The sequence below is a fragment of the Perognathus longimembris genome, chromosome 17, assembly GCF_023159225.1.
Source record: "Perognathus longimembris pacificus isolate PPM17 chromosome 17, ASM2315922v1, whole genome shotgun sequence".
Lineage (NCBI taxonomy): Eukaryota > Metazoa > Chordata > Mammalia > Rodentia > Heteromyidae > Perognathus > Perognathus longimembris.
Window position 1 is genome coordinate 2,453,567 of NC_063177.1, and position 18,966 is coordinate 2,472,532.

The window sequence follows — 18,966 nt, forward strand, 5'->3', positions numbered from 1 at the left end:
TTCTTTTTGGTATTTGGATCTTTTTTTTCCCCCAGTCTCGGAAAACTCACTTTTTGCTATTCTTTCTTCTTTATATCTGTTCCTTAATGGTGTATTTCTATTTAGAAGCCATTGCCTTTAGTGAGGCACTGGAGGTAGTGGCTCATGCTTGTAACCCTAGCTTCTCAGGATACTGATAACTGAAGGATTGAGGTTTGAGTCCAGCCTGGGCAGAAAAAGCTCAAGAGACTCATTTCCAGTTAACCAGCACAAAGTAGGGCTGGAGGTGTGGCTCAAGTGGTAGAGTCTATGTCCAGAAAGAAAGCTGAGAGAGAGGCCTGGAGTTTAAACCCCAGTAGTGGTATATGTGTGTGCGCACAAACACACCCATACCACTGCTTATTGTTTCATTATTTAAGAGCAAGAGGAGGATAAACACATGCACACCTAGAAGTCTCTTCATTGAGTGGGTTTGAAAATTAAAAGCCCTGGCCTGGTGCAGTGGCATCAGCTGTAATCCTAGGCACTCAAAAGGCGGAGATTAGGAATATCACAATTCAGATGTAGCCTTCGCACAAAGTTTGTGAGACTCCATTTCAGCCAGTAAAAAGTGGACCATGCCTATTATCCCAGTTGTATAGGAAATTGCTACTTGATGTTTAGAGGTAGATTGTGTGTGTGTGTGTGTGCGTCATATGTGCCTGTAAAACTGTAAACAGCACGCATGCTATCAAAGGAAATGAGCCCAGACCATTCCTGCATCACGAAGATATTGAAGTAGTCACTGAGGCTTGTAAACTAGATTGTACCTTTGCTAGATAGTAAAAGGGAGTGTTGCAAGTGGAGGCATCCCAGGCATTTGGAATTGCCAAGGTGGGGAAGACTTGGCTTCATGTAGAGTGGAAAGGATACCAATTGGGATGGAGGAAAATTAAAAGAGGAGGGAAAAGTGGACTCGGATCAAGAGTGGAGAGGTCATCGGGGTGGGGAAATGTACTACACAATGTAGGGCTTTCTAGTTACACAACTCTGGTAACTCATTGGAGCTGGTGGTACACACCTCTGATCTCAAGTATATGAAAGCCGGAGACAGGACTATCAGAATTTGAGACCTTCCTGGGTTGCATATTGAGAACTTGTCTCAAAAACCAAGTTAGAAAAGCTGCCCCAATCCAACATGAGATCAAGATGCATTGTACACATAAATTGACTTGTTCCCTGAAACCCCTTTGTACAACTACTTAAAAAAACGATCTTTTTTTCTGTCTGGGTCCCAATCTCTTTAAAATTCTTCCTCTACTATCCATCCAGGTTGCTAAGAAATCAAGAGTTCTCAGCAGATTGTACCAGCAAGGTAGTTGTAGCTGTATCCTCAGAGCATCAGGCATACAGAACCATAACCTTTTTCCACCTGCTCTGAAATAATGCTGAGTTCTGTAATATCACACACTCTCACTTTCTCCTTACCTCTCAAGCATCACTTTGTTTTGCCCTTTCTTGTCTCTAAATGTTACATTTCTCTGGGGCTCAGCCTTGGATCCACTTTTATATAAATACATTGTCATTGTTTGAGGCAAGTTTTATCACTGATAAGTTAGCAACTCACAGTATTTTAATCTTCAATGTGTATTTCCTAACATCAAAGCGAGATATGCATATATGTCACCTGACATCATCTCGGTGGGCTGTTCCATGGGCATCTCAAACTCAGTGTAGCTAAAATCAATTCCTTGCCCTTCTGAATTCCACATCTCCAGATACTCCACACCAACAGTCTTCATCTTAGCCATGGCAAGAAAACTCATTCATTCAAAACAACCTCTAGTAGTCATGATGGATGCTTCCCCTCTTTACTACCCATATCCATTTTCTCTGACTTCAGTGGCATCAGTTAATTTCACTGTCATCCATCAAGTGCCAGCTCCTGAATTCCATTCTTGCCTCTTAGTAATCTCTGTTGATTCCATATAACCACTGTCATAAACACTGCTTTCCTGTTTATGACTGGTCCTTAGCTTCCCACTGTATTGTGTATGTTATCCCACTTCTTTTTCTTTCTTTTTTTTTTTCTGTGTTCAGTTTTACCAGGATCAAGCTGGTCTAAAATTCTTAATCCTCCTGTTTTAGCCTCCATAGTGCTGAGCTTATAGGCATGTACTACCTTGCTTGTCCAATATTATCTGAAAACAATATGAAATGTTAACATTTCTACTTGGAATTTGGAGCTGTTCTTCTGGACATCTTTGTTTTTCAGTTTTTACTTTTTGCTTCATGTGAGAACGAGGCAAAGATGCTCATTTTCTGAGTAGTGCTAGGAAGCAGGCGGTTTCCATGGTAACCAGCAGACAGCCTTTTACTGTGGAAATTTCCAGAATTAACAGAGCTGCATTGCAGAAGGATGCATAAAGCAGTATTCATCTAGAGATCCTTGGACGCAGAAGAGCACTTGCCATGTTTTGCAGGGTATGTGTTGTGTTTTGGTTTTTTCCTAAGGAAGATTAGCAGGGTTATATATGTACATGCTAAGGAGGAAGTAAAGGATTTTTGAGGCAGTTAGTACATGCTGGCTTGATAAATCCGAGGTTGCTTAGGGGGAAAGAAGAAAAGAAATTATTTGTTAAGGAAGATATGTTTGTCGCATAAATGAGAGAGAGGGAAGAATGTGGTAATAAGACACTTCTAAAACGTGTCAAATAATACAATGTTGTTACAATAGTGGATTTTATGCACAAGAAGATACTTATTTATCAAGGGAAAAGCAGTCATTTGGTATGAGAAATTGAGTTCTCATGTCCAGGATGAAGAAATCTATGATGATAATTGTCTAATACCTCTTGAAAGATATGCAGATAGGAGAAATGTCCAAGGAGATATGCTGCTTACCTCAGTGATGAGAGAATTTAGGAAGGGCAGTCAAACTTTCATTCTATTTACTATCTCTTGTTTTATGGGAGATTGTTAAGGAAAATTCTGAAATGCATTTGGATGTTAAATTCTGGACCTTAAGTTGGCAGATTTGAATAGATAATTGTGGTTTCTTATATAGCATCATTATAAACCTAAGAGAGATAAAAGATACAGGAAATAAATAGATATTAAGATTTAAGTCACTTAAATGATAGGTGCAATTTAAATGCTTAGCCATTGTGGTATCAGTTCTGTATCAATTGTCATGTAGTCAGCAAGCTATAAAGCTCACAAGCTATGTATCTGGCTTGTTTGTTTCTTGCCTGTAAAGTTTTATTGGATGTTAGCCACACTCATCAGGTTGTATATTTTGCAACAGCAGTTTATTGCAGAGTCTATGGTGAAGCCTGAGATACTTAGCCTCTGAATCTTTATAGAAACAGGAACTCGTGGTTTTGGTTTATTGAGCTCTTAGGCTGCCATAATGAATTACTGTAACCGACTCGGTGGCTTAAACCTACAGAAATTTGTTCTCTCACAGTTCTTTTTTTTTTTTTTTTGGTCAGTCCTGGGGACTGAACTCAGGGCCTGTCGCTGTCCCTGAGATTTTTTGCTCAAGGCCAGCACTCTACCACTTGAACCACAGAACCACTTCTGGCCTTTTCTGTTTATGTGGTGCTGCGAAATCAAACCCAGGCCTACGTGTATGCTGGGCAAGCACTCTACCCCTAAGCCACATTCCCAGCACTCTCACAGCTCTTGAGGCCAGAAATCTGAAATCAAGGTGAAAGTTCCTTTCTTCTTTCTCCTTTTCATTCGAAGCCTGTATGGAAGCTGTCACATTCCCATAAATCCTGCTTTTATCTGCAATTGTGTGTTTTGCCGTATGTCTCCACCTTCTCTTTTGTTTGTGCCTTAGAAGGATGGTTGTCTTCTTTAGGGCTTATCTTTATATAGGAAGCTGCCATTTGTTCATTCATTCATTGATTCATTATTCATTTCTTCACTCATTGTAGCTTACATTAGCTATACAGAGAAGCATCTCATTATTATATTTCCACCCATGATCCCAGCATGTTCTGGCCCACTTCATCCTCTTTGTCATCTCCTCTCCCCCGTCTCCTTCCCAAAACAAATTCAACAGGTTTCATTGTTGCTCAGTTTTCTTAATTGCAAACAATTTATTTCAACCATGTTCATCCTTTTTCAAAGTGTGTTTCAAAATTCTTCACTCAAGTCCTTCTAAAACTTTTCATAACATTTGTGGAGATAGGAGTGCATTTTGAGGTTCTAGATGAATATATATCTATATTGAAGAATTGGGTAGTAATAATAGCTTAAGAGCTATTATGTTAAGGATACTAGTTCTTGGTGAGCTTTCCTTAGAAATGTGAAGAACACACTCTATAGAAGACTTGAATTACTGGGAAAGATGTTAACTTACTTCTCAAGGTGAGACCGTCTAGGCCTAGTTAAGACTATAGAATGTGGTTCCTATGATGCATAATCAGGAGGGAAGCGGTGGTGCTAGAATATCTACACTAAGATACTCAGCAGATTGATGAAGACCAGTGCCTGACCCTTCATATCCTATTCTTCGTATCTCTTCATGTCTTTTCTAAACTTCCATCCCTATAAAAACAGCAAGTAAGTTTGGATTTTAATGAAAAAAAAAATAGTTTTCACCAAGATAAGAATCAGAAATGAGACTCATAAATAGATTATGATATTAGAAAAAAATGTTTCAAAAGAAATAGATTTAAGCAGCAGAGTGTTGGTATAGAATGTACACCTCAATGTACAAGTCTCAGTCTTGGCTCCTTGGAGATTCCTTGAATCATTGTATGAGTATATAAATAATTAACTGAGGCTAGAGATGTCAGTGACATTGCCTCATATCACATGGGCTCATTTATAAAGCCATATTAATGATACTAATCCATGATGCTTGCATTCCCAGAAGACTGTGTTTAGCATATTTAACTACAATTCTGAAATGTTTGAAAAGTCATACTGGCTCATAGTGTAGAGCCAAACGTTCACCCAAGGATTCCAGTCTCTCTCTCTCTCTCTCTCTCTCTCTCTCTCTCTCTCTCTCTCTCTCTCTCTGTGTGTGTGTGTGTGTGTGTGTGTGTGTGTGTGTGTGTATACTGGAGCTGGAGAGCAAACTTTTCTCATTCTGATGGCATATCCTTACCTGTGTACTTTAAAATGAAACCTCTTAGCTGGGTGCCAGTGGCTCACACCTGTAATCCTAGCTACACAGCAGGCTAAGATTTTAGGATTGCAATTCAAAGCCAGCCTGAGCAGGAAAGGTAATATAAGACTCATCTCCAATTAACCACTGAAAAACTTAAGTGGAGCTATACCTCAACGTGGTAGAATACTAACCTTGAGCAAAAGAACTGAATGACAGTGCCCAGATCCTGAGTTCAAGCCCCATGACTGTCAAAAAATAGATATTAAAATAAAAACCTTAAATAAAATGAAACCTTTGGCACAGACTTTATGAAATAATCATAAGAATTAGGTGAAAAATGCTTAGAAGTACGTCTAAGGTAAGGTTCACCAAGGTGAGCATACCCAGATTAGTCTAACATACTTTCCTGAAAATGTTAATGAGATTGTAGATTGGTTTGCCTGGGACTGGGTATCTCTTGATTCTTCATACTTAGCCCAGATGGAAAACACAAAGCCAATCCAAGATTTTCAAGAAGAATTCCTAGAAAGACAGGCCTGAAAGAACTCTTTGTTTCCTTTGTGCATGAATTGTTAACCTGTGAATATTTGTACCCTGAACATCAAATTGAGATGGTCTTTAAGAAGCCATGAGAATCAGTTTAAATTTTTTTCTTTAACAAAATATTTATAACATTAAATTTTATCTTAAACCCAAATACTTTTTCAGAAAGATTCAAATGCCTTTCAGTCCAACAATTTTAACTTTTCTTTAGGTATCCCGAGTATGTGTAAGAATATCCTAAGGAAATGCAATAAAATCCAATTTAAAGCATAGTTTAGGTTTGTATTAAGCTGGTTGGTCACAGTTCATATATTCAAGCAAAAATTTAACAACATAAAGCACTCAGAATAGTGTGGAGTTTTGAATCTGGCTGGCAAAATGCCTGTGTTCTTAAATTTGTCTGCAGATGAAATCTATCTTTATAAAAAAATTTTTCTCATTGATTTAAGTGTTCCTCAAAAGATGAAAGTATACTCAAGAATGTAATGGTTTGTTAGTTAATTGCTGAGAAGAAAATTCATATAGTAAGTGTAGTAAAAAGAAGCGACAGGGTGAGTCATTGGTGATTCATGCCTGTAATCCTAGCTACTCAGGAAGCAAAGATCTGAGGATAGCAGTTTGAAGCCAGCCCAGGCAGGACATTATATCATACTCTTATCTCCATTTAACTATCAAAAACACAAAGGTGGAGTTATGACTCAAATGGTAGAGGCCTAACCCAGAATGAAAAAGCTAAGGGATAGTGCCCAGGTCCTTAGTTCAAGCCCCAGTAAAAGAACCGATAAACTAACAAAAACAGATTCTTAATGGAAAGTAGTTGAGATTTTGGTTCTTCCTTGCTTCAGAAGCTAAAGTTCTAACTTTGGAGAATCTATTTCAGGTGCATAGCACAAAATGATGTCTCAGTAATACTTATTAAGAAGCAAGATGAAAATATGAACTGAAAATGAAGACAACTTTGTTACAAACTTAAAAAAAAATTGAGACAGGGTCTCATTATGTAGCCCAGAATGACCTAAAACTCAAAATCTTCTTCCTTATTGATACCTGGCACTCATGCTAAGCTTTTTATCATAATGCAGCCAGAATAAAGAAAAAAACATTACCAAAGTTTTCTCTTAGTGATGAGACTGGCTGAGGGAAGGTGATTTCCTTTGGTCCATGAGTCTCAATCACAGAGCATCTTCATTTCACTCAACACGCATTCCTCCACAGGAAATAATGCTTCTCACTTAGTCTCCAGGGAGAGAAATGGAGGGTGACACATTTTTGTCTGGGACATGTGAACTCTTTGAGTTAATCAGTTCTGGGGACATTATGTCACAGTTCTTGGTGATTGTTTTTAAATTTCAGAAATGTGTAGATTTGTTTGGGTCAATGGAAAGATGACAACTAACTTAGCTGTGGAATTAAGTCATAAATGGACATATTGGTCCTTCTCCCAAGAAGATTAGTAATCAGAAAAGACGAGCGTGGGGGCTGGGAATATGGCCTAGTGGTAAAGTGCTCGCCTCCTATACATGAAGCCCTGGGTTCGATTCCTCAGTACCACATATGTAGAAAAAACTGGAAGTGGTGCTGTGGCTCAAGAGGTAGAGTGCTAGCCTTGAGTAAAAAGAAGCCAGGGATAGTGCTCAGGCCCTGAGTCCACGCCCCAGGACTGGCAACAAAAACAAAACAAAACAAAAAAGAAAAGACAAGTGTGGGGGCAGTTGTGGTGGCCTGTATAGAGCTGATGATAGGTTTCGTATTTTTCATGTAACAAGTCCCTGATTTCAAAACAACCACATTGTATCGTACTTTAGTAAGTCCTGTTTGGTATGCATTCAAGTCCTATGTTAATTATTCTACCCATAAACTTGCTTGTTTCACAGTAGTTACATTTATGGACACACATTGCATTTTTTTTTTTTGGCTGTCATAGCATGTGCCAATGGTTTCTGCTCATGAGGGGTATGCGTGTGTTTCCTCTAGGATATGGAATTATTATGTCTCTAGCAACTAAGAATTATTCATTTGCCACAGGATTAGTTTGGGCTCTAGGAAATCAGAGACTCCAGAGGCTGAGATTCAATTTAGGGAAAGTGCTTCTGGTCAAACTAGTCTGTGGGTTTGAGGAAGTGTAGCATTTGGTGCAGCTAGCCACTGAATACTGAATTTACCCTTGTCAGTCATTGCTGCTACATACTTCTAGCTACCAGGTGGGGTTCTCAAGAATGTCGAGGATGGCAGGGCCTCAAGATGTTTCTGCTGTTCTATGAAACAGACAGGGTGGGGATATATATGAAGAAGGACTTTCTTTCTAGCTTGTTTAAATTTGCCATCTCTAACTACAAGGATGGCTGGTACCTTAGCCTGGCCTACCATAAAAACAAACACATGAAAAGAAAAACCATAGATTTCGTGGCTTACAACAGAATTTATTTCCTTAACCTCTCCTAATTGTGGGAGCTCTGTAGTCAAAGAAAAAGTGACAACAGGATGGCTTTTGTTCAGAGGTCTCTTTCCATGGCTTGTATGTGGAAATAATCTCACTGATTGATAGCTCGTGTGACCTTCTAATGACCTTCTAATGAGTCTCCTCCTCCTGCCCCCTTTTTGTTGGTCCTGGGGCTTGAACTCTAGGTCTAGGGACTGTCCCTGAGTTCTTCAGCTAAAGGCTAGTAGCACTGTCCCCCTTAAGCCACAGTGCCACTTCCTGTTTTCTGGTGGTTAATTGGAGGTAAAAGTCTCATGGACTTTCTTGCTTTAAACCATGATCCTCAGATCTCAGCCTCCTGAGTAGCTAGGATTATAGGCCTGAGCCACCAGTGTGAATCTTCTCTTATGATGATAATTTAGTTGGATTAGAGCCCCACCTTCATTAACCTCCTTTTAGCCCTCATTACCACTTCATAGGCTCTGTCTTCACTATAGTTGGATTTAAGAGCTGGGCCTTGAACATGTGATGTTTGAGAAGGAACTTAATTCACTCTGTAAGCAGTTAACGAATCAATGGTGTTTTTAATGAATGATTGCTTTTAGCCCAGTGCACTGCTTCCCCCACAAAGGAGGATGCCATGAGAAAGGACAAATGGAGAGTGGACGTTGGGTGGCAGGGCTGGTTGGTTATTTCCCCAGGTTCCCATGACAGCTTCCCTGGCTGATATATCTGTCGGTGAAGGCAATGAAGGACAGTCTCTATGACAGTACACATAGGAAATTAGGAAGAAGAAATGAAGCATATTTACAGATTAAAATGAAATACATTCCCTTTCTCAAGAAATAGTGCTTTTCCTATTTTTTTTTCTTCTTTTGCCAGTCTTGGGACTGGAACTCAGGGCCTGAGCACTGTTCCTGGCTTCTTTTTGCTCAAGGCTAGCACTCTACCCTTTGAGCCACAGAGCCACTTTTGGCTTTTTCTATATATGTGGTGCTGAGGAATCAAATCCAAGGCTTCATGTATATGAGGCAAGCACTCTACTACTAGGCCATATTCCCAGCCTCAGGAGCTAATTCTTGCTAGACAAACCATCTACTGCTTAAGCCATACTCCTTATTCCTTTTGTTTTTATTCTCTTTTTGAGTCATCTCATAAACTTTACCTAAGCTGGCCTCAAACTAGCAGTCCTCCTTTGTCTGCCTCCCAAATGGCACTCATTGTTATGTCTCTTCAGCATTTTCTAGTTGAGCTGTATTAAGCCTCCACTTTTACTTTTTATTCAGTCGTATTTGTACATATTCAAAGAATTAGTTCCTGGTTCAATCCCCAACACTGAAGTAAAGGAAGAAACAGAAGAAGGATAGAGGGGAGGGGAAGGAAGGGGAGGAGAAAAAGGAAAGGAAAAAAGGGAGAGAACGAACGAAGGGAAGGAGGTGGGAAATGGGAATAGAAGATCTGCTTTGTTTCCTTGACACACCTGAAGGCATATTTCAAATCAGTGGTAGAGCAATAGATCAGAAGAAAAAGTGATACTCACAAGGCAATAGGTTGGAAATTAACTGCACAATTGGAGGGAGGAGATTGGGGGAAGGAAAGGTGGAAGAAAAATGAGGGAGGGGGTAACAAGTATATCAAGAAATGTACTCACTATCTTATGTATGTAACTCTAACCCCTCTGTACATTACCTTGACAATACAATAAAATTAAAGAAAAAAGAAATAGTGCTTTTCCAAGAAAGAGTCAGAGAACTTTTTGTCCTTCTTTAAGAGTATACCTGTAAAAAGAGTACTTTTTACATTTTTGTGTTTCACTAGTATTCTCAGTGCTTTTCTCTCTTTTTAAAAATGTTTATTTGCATTCTTTTATTGGTCCCTAAAGTACTTGTGGGTATAAGTTGACTGACTGCTAGAGTTTAATGGTTAGGCAGTCCAATGCTGTCTTGCACTCTTCCTTCCAAAGTCATCATGGTTGAAGTTAGAACTATGAAACTCCCTTGGTTTTAATAGGAAAGGTGCCAGGCCATCGGCATGAATAAATGAGTGAAGAAATGCTATAGGAACATATGACGATGTCATAGTCATGACATGTCTTTCTGTGCTTTTCACAACTTTTTTTTTTACCAAATAGCTACGTAAAAATAAGTGTTTATTTTTGCATACAGTGGTTCTTATACCCGTAACATTTAATATAAAAACTTGTAACAGCTGTCTACCCCATTCTGATTTTCTTAGAAATAGCTATGTTATATAAGCATTACATTTGAGTGACCGACACTGGCTAGTCAATAATTTCGTATCCCTCTCTTCAAGCAAAAAACTGGGCTTGATATGTTTGTTCAGTTTGCTTAAAGTCTTCTGTGAATTGCTGTAATCATTCAATAGCAGTAGCATATTGCCTTGCTAGCTGTCAAAGTAGATTCCCAAATAGTATCTGTAATAAATGAATACAAAGATGACATTTAAAATGTTTTGAAGAGTCAGGAGTCCAAGCAGTACTGTAGCTGAGTACTCTATTCCAGTATGTTGACGGTAGTAGTCTATAACTTGGCATTCATGTGTCTTCTGAATCGATCACGACTCAAAGCACAGTTCCCACCATGGGAGCACACTAATAATCTGTCCGTGGTGAAAAGGAGCAGTCTGCAGAGACAACTACTTTATATGCATCGGCTTTCACAAATCTATGCTAAGCTGCATTTATCCTTTCATTAGTTTGTTACATGCCTGCTATGTTAAAAATGATAAAATCTGCTCTGATACCGAAGGTCATGCGCAAATTAACAAATTGCTTTTTTAGACTTGGAAAATAAAGAATGTTTTGTAAAATCATTAATCTGTGGGGCTGGGCATGTGGCTTAGTGGTAGAGTGCTTGCCTACCATGCACGAAGCCCTGGGTTCGATACCTGTGTGAGAAGCCATTTTCTCTCAATAGCTTCACTGAGGGAGACTCTATGTCTTGTAACCACACACATTTAAGGTATCTTGTTTAGTTGCTTTAAAGCCTATTCAGAGTTGTTGTGTATCTTAACAAGCATTTAGTTTGGGGGAAATTCCATTCACCCAAAAAGATACCTTGCACCTCTTTTTTTTTTTTTTTGGCCAGTCCTAGGCCGTGAACTCAGGGCCTCAGCACTGTCCCTGGCTTCTTTTTTGCTCAAGGCTAGCACTCTGCCACTTGAGCCACAGCGCCACTTCTGGCCATTTTCTGTATATGGGGTGCTGAGGAATCGAACCCAGGGCCTCATGTATACGAGGCAAGCACTCTTGCCACTAGGCCATATTCCCAGCCCCCACCTTGCACCTCTTAATTGTCAAAGCGTTCACTTTCAGAAAGAAAATAAAGAGCCAACCATGCAGCCATACTTGTATAATTCTACATACTTGGGAGGCAGAGGCAGGAGGATTACAAAATTAAGGCCATCCTGTGTCAGAAGTTAACAAGGGGATCCTGTCTTAAATACAAAAGGGGGGCTGGTTGCATGACTCACGTGACAGAATCCCCAATACCACAGAGAGGGTGAGGCAGGGGAGGAAAAGCTTTATATGGAAGCTACACCAGACGACATTATGCTAAACCATTGCCAGAGATGTTCCACAATTCTAAAATTGAGTCTTAACAATGATTGAAAATGTAATATTGATATATTGGTATTCTATGATTTGTGTGTAGTAGTGAAAAATTAACTTCAGTTCTTGGAAATGCTAGCAAAAAGTGTTATGTAACAATCCAATCATAAGAGTGGCATCTTATCACTTTTGCCATAATATTCTATTTGCTTGAAAAACATCATAATTCCACTGACAGACACTCAAAGGGAGAAGCTTACACTAAAAGAAAGTATACAAACCACCTACAGCCTGTCTGCTACAGCTCTTACACTAAAGACTAAAATTAAAAATGTGGGCTGAGAATGCAGCTTAGTGGTAGAGTGCTTGCCTAGCACTCAAGAAGTGCTGAGTTCTATTCCTCAGCACCACGTAAACAGAAAAAGCTGGAGGTAGCATTGTGGCTCAAGTGGTAGAGTGCTAGCCTTGAGGAAAAAGAAGCTAGGAACAGTGCTCAGGCTCTGAGCTCAAGCCCCAGGACTGGCAAAAAAAAAAAGTAGCTTCCAACTTAAAAGTAGTTCCAGTTAACTTTTCTCACTTATCCTCAGTGTTAGGCTGATGCTGTGTGTTTCTACAATGATAACTTAGATACAGAGTCAGTGTTTACTTCCCAGTGCTTACAGAACAATAATCACTAGCAGTGGAATTCCTCTGTGTCATACTGTGTCCTGGCTTAATCTTTCTGCTTCATGAAAAAAGGTTACTGTGAAAGTATCTGTGTTCATGTGTACATACAAGTTCCCTATTAAAAGATCAATCCTAGCTTTACCTGTACATAAATGGTCACTTGTAAAACTGATTTCTGGGCTTCTTGTGACTGTAGGTACTCCAATATCAAATGAAGAAAATGAAGATTTTTTGGAATGGAAAAGCACCTACATGAATGAAAGCTGGAATTATGACTTAATAATACTGTTTGAATATCTGTTATTTGGAATATTGGCTCTTTAAGTTGTTATTTAGATGAAGTTACTAATCTTTGAACTGTGAATCCTGGCTATTAATATTAGTACTAATATAACATAAATATAACTATACTGCAAGAGAGATTTGAATCCTGTCAAGATTTTGAGAACCTTAGAAATAGTTACATAAACATTGTATACTAATTGGAGGGGTTTTGATAGAGGTTTTTGGTTTTTTTTTGGCCAGTCCTGGGCCTTGAACTCAGGGCCTAAGCACTGTCCCTGGCTTCTTCTTGCTTAAGGATAGCACTCTGCCATATGAGCCACAGCGCCACTTCTGGCCATTTTCTGTATAAGTGCTACTGGGGAATCGAACCCAGAGCTTCATGTATACGAGGCGAGCACTCTTGCCACTAGGCTATATCCCCAGCCCTTTGATAGAGTTTTGCAGATAGACTTTTCCAGAGTTTTGGTAGAGGAAAAATAGTGAACTTAAACACACAAGCTTTCCTTGTTCATATCACAAGATCAGTGTTTAAAACAGATTCTGATCATTTATTGTGAAATAAAAAAATGAAAAATGTGGTTGGTACTTAGATTCTTTCTTTCTTTCTTTTTTTTGGCCAGTCCTGGGCCTTGAACTCAGGGCCTGAGCACTGTCCCTGGCTTCTTTTTTTGCTAAAGGCTAGCACTCTGCCACTTGAGCCACAGCACCACTTCTGGCCGTTTTCTATATATGTGGTGCTGAGGAATCGAACCCTGGGCTTCATGTATACGAGGTGAGCACTCTTGCCACTAGGCCATATTCCCAATCCTAAACTCTTTCTTTATAAACATTACCCTTTCTAGGTTGATAGAATTTGATCCTACATATTGGGTTATGGGTAGAGGTGGGGGACAGATTGATTTATGTGTGTGTGTGTGTGTGTGTGTGTGTGTGTAGAGAGAGAGAGACAGACAGAGAGTGTGTGTATGTGTGCTGGGACTTAAGCTCTGGGCTTGGGTACTTTCCCTGAGCTTCTTTTGCTCAAGGCTAGTAATCTACCACTTGAGCCACAGCACCACTTCTGGCTTTTTTGAATAGTTTATTGGAGGTAAGAGTCTCATAAGACTATCCTTCCTGCTCTGGCTTCAAGCCACAGTCCTTAGATCTCAGCCTCCTAAGTAGGTAGGATTACAAGTATGAGCTAACTGGTACCTGGCTAACTTTATATTTTTTATTGGATTATTTCTTCACAAAAATAATTAAGGAGCTAACATTTTATTTAATGCACGTCACTAAGGAATGAGCTCTCATTTCCATGAATAACTCATTTTTCAACCACTTGCTGTACTTATTGAACTGAAGATATGATTTGGAATAGCACATGACAGATTTCCTCCTAGAGCCAGCTAAAACTACCCATTCCCTGACTAGCAAGGGGTGACAAGAAGGGGGCAGTATATTAAGGCAGTGGTCCCCAAACATTTTGGGATTATTCAAAAGTTAAAATAAAATTTAAAATGCTGCTTTCTGACTTCCATCCCTTGATGTTTTGTTTTGATTCCTATAGGATAAGCTGCCTGGGCTAAGATTGAAGCCTTGGGCTAATTAATGTTGGGTAAGATAGAGTAAGGACTGTTTGGAGATTAAGTTCTCAGCTCCTGGGATTCTCACTTGATAATATGATTTTGCCTGTTTTGGAAAGGATCTAATATGCAGAAATGAAAATTGACAGTATTAGAGTTGTCAACAAATGGAAACTTGGTTTTATGAATGTCATTGACGCTATGTCTACAGGATATGTGAATTTAGATTTTTTTAATATAAAAATGATGTCAAACACCAAACCTAGAGGTTTGACTGTTTTAATTTATGAAAAAACACAAATTTTCCTCACACCTTAAGCAGTGCTAGCTAAAAGCAAAAAAGTTAAAACCTGTTTAAAATGTGGAAAAATTGCTTCCCAATATTTTAACAGAGAGAGACTGAGAACACACAGCATTGAGTCGTCAGGAAAACTGAAGATCTCCCCCGAGCAACTCTGGGATTTCACTGCAGAGGATTTGAAAGACCTTGGAGAGATTGGACGAGGAGCTTATGGTTCTGTCAACAAAATGATCCACAAACCCAGTGGGCAGATAATGGCAGTTAAAGTAGGTGATGCCGTGATTACTTTTGGTACTTGAATCCATAGCGGGAATTCTGTGGTGCAAGTTATCCACTGTGTCATTCTGTTCTTATATTTCTGGTTCATAGGGGTATTTAAACCACTGTCTCTCTTGACTTCCTGGAAGGTGTGCTGTGTAGAGGTTGTCTTGTTAGAGGCATGTTTTCTTTCTCTGGAAACATGAATGTACCAAGTGTGTATGTTCGTTGCACTTTTGGCACGACGCACTAACAGGTCTTAACCAGCCCCTTTCACGGTCAAGGTGAGTTCAGGCTGGGCGGCTGCACCCTGGGAGCAGGGCAGGGCTGCTCTAAGCCAGACGGGCGCTGGAGGAAGAGGCAGCACACTGGGCTAGGCAAGGTGCGGGGCTAGGGCTAACAGCAGTCTTGCAGAAGGTTTCCTGGAAACCACACACATGCTGTTGCCACTAACCTCAACCTTACTCAGTCCTGACCGGCTCGGCTTCTCTTTGTTTATTGCATCTCTACTCAGTACTGCCCTGTTCCCTGGCTTCAAAAGTTGTATTGAAATGCATACCTTGTAATGATGTTATCATATGCTGTCCTTCCTGTGTCATGCTACTTACTGTGTTCATGTAACAACAGGCCAGAGATGGAGATTTGGCGGGTAGATTGGTGCCTGTGATGAACCTGTTGGTGTTCATCTGACTCTGGCTGGGTGTGCATAACTGTACTCTGTTTTTTGATGTGAAACAAATATATTTGTTTTATATGAGGCCTGTGAGGAAAATCATCAATAGGGGAAAATTTAAAAAGCTTACACTGCCTTTTTTTTCTTTTTTAACAATCTGAATTAATTTTCTTCCAATTAGTCTCCTGTTTTGAGAGTTTTGTCAAAGTGGCTTGATGAGATGACATTTGTGTCTGTCACAGGCCTTAAACTGTTAACTAGTTCAGTTACCAGTTAACTAGTTAAGCATGGAACTAGTTTAAAACACATCCTATGTGGAAGATTGTTGCAAGCAAAATCTTACCATTAGCTAGGCACTGGTGACTTACGCCTATAATCTACTTAAGGAGACTGAGATCTGAGGATTGTGGTTTGAAACCACCCTGGGCAGGCAAGTCTGTGAGACTCTCATCTCCAGTAAACTACTCAGAAAAGCCCAGAAGTAGTGCTATGGCTCAACTGGTTGAGCACTAGCCTTTAGCAAAAGAAGCTCAGAGACAGCACCCCCAGGCCCTGAGTTCAAGCTCCAGGACTGGGGGAAAATCTGTTAACTATTTTATTTTCCTTTCTTATTGGACATCTCTGATGCTGACTTATGTAAAAGTAATTAAATAATGTCAGGAAATGTAGGTTCTCTGTTTTTGATAATGTTTGTACATTTTTCATAGGAAGACATGAACATACCCACCATTTTGCTTATGACTGCAGGTCCTACGGGCTAAGACCTCTGAATTAGTCATTAAGATAATTTTTTTCTGGGAATGGGAATTGATTTTTTGTTTGGGGTTCACTCATTGTAAGTGGAAAGAGATTATTTTATTGAACCTTTTCTGGATATGCGTTTAATCTTCCATACCCATGTTGACCTCCAGTTTCACAGGATTGGGTTGTAAGGGAAAACTTTCCTATATGCTGAAGGTCCTAAACCATTCATCCAGCCTCCAGGGAATGTATTTTAAACACTGAAAAAAAAATCCATTCCACTTTTTTTTCTTTATTGTCAAAGTGTGATACAGAGGGGTTACAGATTCATATGAAAGGCAGTGAGTACATTTGTCGTTCTACCTGTTACCTCCTCCCTCATTTCCCCCCTCCCCCCTTCCCCTTCTCCCTTCCCCTCTCCCCACAAGAGTTGTGCAGTTGGTTTACACCAAATGGTTTCTAAGTGGTTTTTTTTTTTTGAATGGTTTGTCTTTTTGTTCTTTGTCTCTTGATTTTTGTATTCCCTCTCCCTTCCCCAGTTCCATATCAGACAATATACAGGGTACTCAGATGTAGTATAGTGGTAGTGAGGGTACAGCCACAGGAAGGGACTACAAGAGAAACAAAACTAGACAACCACTCAGTCAAACAAACAGACAAGGAAAAAGAGAAAAAAAGTAGTACGAGTTCACATAGCATGTTGAGAATAATTACAACATTGATATAACTCTTGTTTCCGTAACGCAGAGTTCATTTCACTTGGTATCTTCTTATGTGGTCATATAGGTGTAGTTATTGGGGTATTTTTGTCTTCTGCCATGGCTGGCCTATTCCTATACTAGTTATTTCCTATGAGGGATACCATAGGGTTTATGTTTCTTTGGGTCTGGGTCACTTAGATGCCCCTCAGTAGACGAGTGGATCAGGAAAATGTGGTACATATACAAAATGGAATTCTTTGCCTCCATCAGAAGGAATGACACTGCTCCATTCGTAAGGAAATGGAAGCACTTGGAAAAAATCCATTCCACTTTCGTTGTTTGTGTTATGTGCCCTTCAACTGTATTGATCAATAACATCAATTATTTTAGTAACACGGAGTTTTTCCAAGATAAAGGATTTGAAAAGTAAAGAAAATACTTTACTCTTGACATTTAAGGTAGTTTCCCCTCAATAATTAATTTGATTGTTTTGATGTAACTCTCAGGTTTTGAAGAAATATAAGAGAGAAAATAGAGAATTATTTTCCAGCCTTCATAATATAATTTTATCAGTGACTACAATGAGAGCAGGGGTTGGATATTGTTGTAGATCCCAACTCTTTAAAGAGCTTTGGCAGTTAGCCATGGGACCTGTAGACTAACCACAGTTAAATCCATGCTTCCTAGAAGGCATAATTTGTTTACAACCTTAAAGAATTCAGGGAGCATAGCAGCTTAAGGTAGAAGAAGATGGATGTATGACTAATATCAGACTTCCTGTATCAATCTTCCTATAGGTGAGATATATCATTGAATTCCATGACTTTTTTTTTTTTTTTTTTTGGCCAGTCCTGGGCCTTGGACTCAGGGCCTGAGCACTGTCCCTGGCTTCTTCCCGCTCAAGGCTAGCACTCTGCCACTTGAGCCACAGCGCCGCTTCTGGCCGTTTTCTGTATATGTGGTGCTGGGGAATCAAACCTAGGGCCTCGTGTATCCGAGGCAGGCACTCTTTCCACTAGGCTATATCCCCAGCCCGAATTCCATGACTTTTGTAACAACAGAAGAATAAGAATATACATTGAAATATACCAATTGGTGATGGATGTACATCATCCGTGGTGAAAATTTAAATGTATTTATTGTTGCATTCTCTAGTCTTTCATCACACGTGAGAGTACATTCCGATAGCATCCAGTCACCTATCAGATTGACAGCCTATCAGATTGACAGCCTAATTATGTGGAAACAATCCATGATTAAGAACTTACATTTGACATGGTACATTTAAAGGAACTGTGAGACAGTTGCTCACTGCTGAAACCTTTTCATCACTGCTGGCAAAAGGGGAAACACACTTCCAAGTAGATCCATGCTGACATTTTAATATGTATTTTGTGGATATATAATATGCTGGCCTGAAAATTATATTTTAAGGTTTGCTTTGAGTAGCTCTATAAACATTTTCGTTTCTTCATTTTTACTTTCTCCAAATTAATTTTGCCACGTGAGATGTGTGAGTAGGTGACTATTTAGCTACAAGGAGTAATTCTTGGTCTAAAAATAACAGTTTAAGGTAAGTATGATAAATCAGACTCAAAAAGGCATATATTTAGGATACTCTCTCAGACAGCTAGTGAGGTTCTTTGTTAGGACGGTAGGCATGGACATTGTAAAGCCACTGATTTTATTTGCACGTAACTTGAAAAAGAGATCTTCTTTCTTGAGCAGGTGTGAGTCTACTGGTTTATGTACCTGTGCCTGATGACTGAGTCCTGGGGGCTGCCTAGGGCAGAGGCATTGTTGGCCATAAAGAGTCTCTTGAAGCTCAGCGAGGGGAGCTGTCAATCTGCTTCTTACTTTGATAAACATGCTACAAAAAATACTTAATGTCCCATTCTTTTCATTTAAATTAAAAAATTTAAATGAGAATGTATAAAAACATAGATTGTACATATTAGGGAGTTAACATACTATTTTGATACATGAATACATGTGTAATGTTCAAAATAGGTTCAGCATTTCTTCAACATTTTTTATTTCTTTGTGGTGAAAATAAACCCCTTCTAGATTTTTAAAATATATTGTACATTATTAATATCTACTGTCTTCCTGTGTCTAATGCATAGCATACCGGAACTTCTTATTTACATCTAACTCTAA

General features: G+C 39.3%; 1 protein-coding gene across 3 annotated transcripts in view; it reads left to right on the forward strand.

Annotated features, from left to right (window-relative positions):
* Nucleotides 1-18,966, forward strand: part of Map2k4 (mitogen-activated protein kinase kinase 4) — a 91,994-nt gene that overhangs the window by 39,520 nt on the left and 33,508 nt on the right. For 2 of the 3 annotated variants that reach the window (XM_048367198.1, XM_048367199.1), the window contains one exon: nt 14,525-14,699. The exons of the other annotated variant lie outside the window; for it this stretch is intronic. In XM_048367198.1, coding sequence (XP_048223155.1) covers nt 14,525-14,699 — 175 coding nt within the window. The remainder of the gene's footprint in view (nt 1-14,524; nt 14,700-18,966) is intronic. 3 annotated transcript variants of the gene reach the window in all.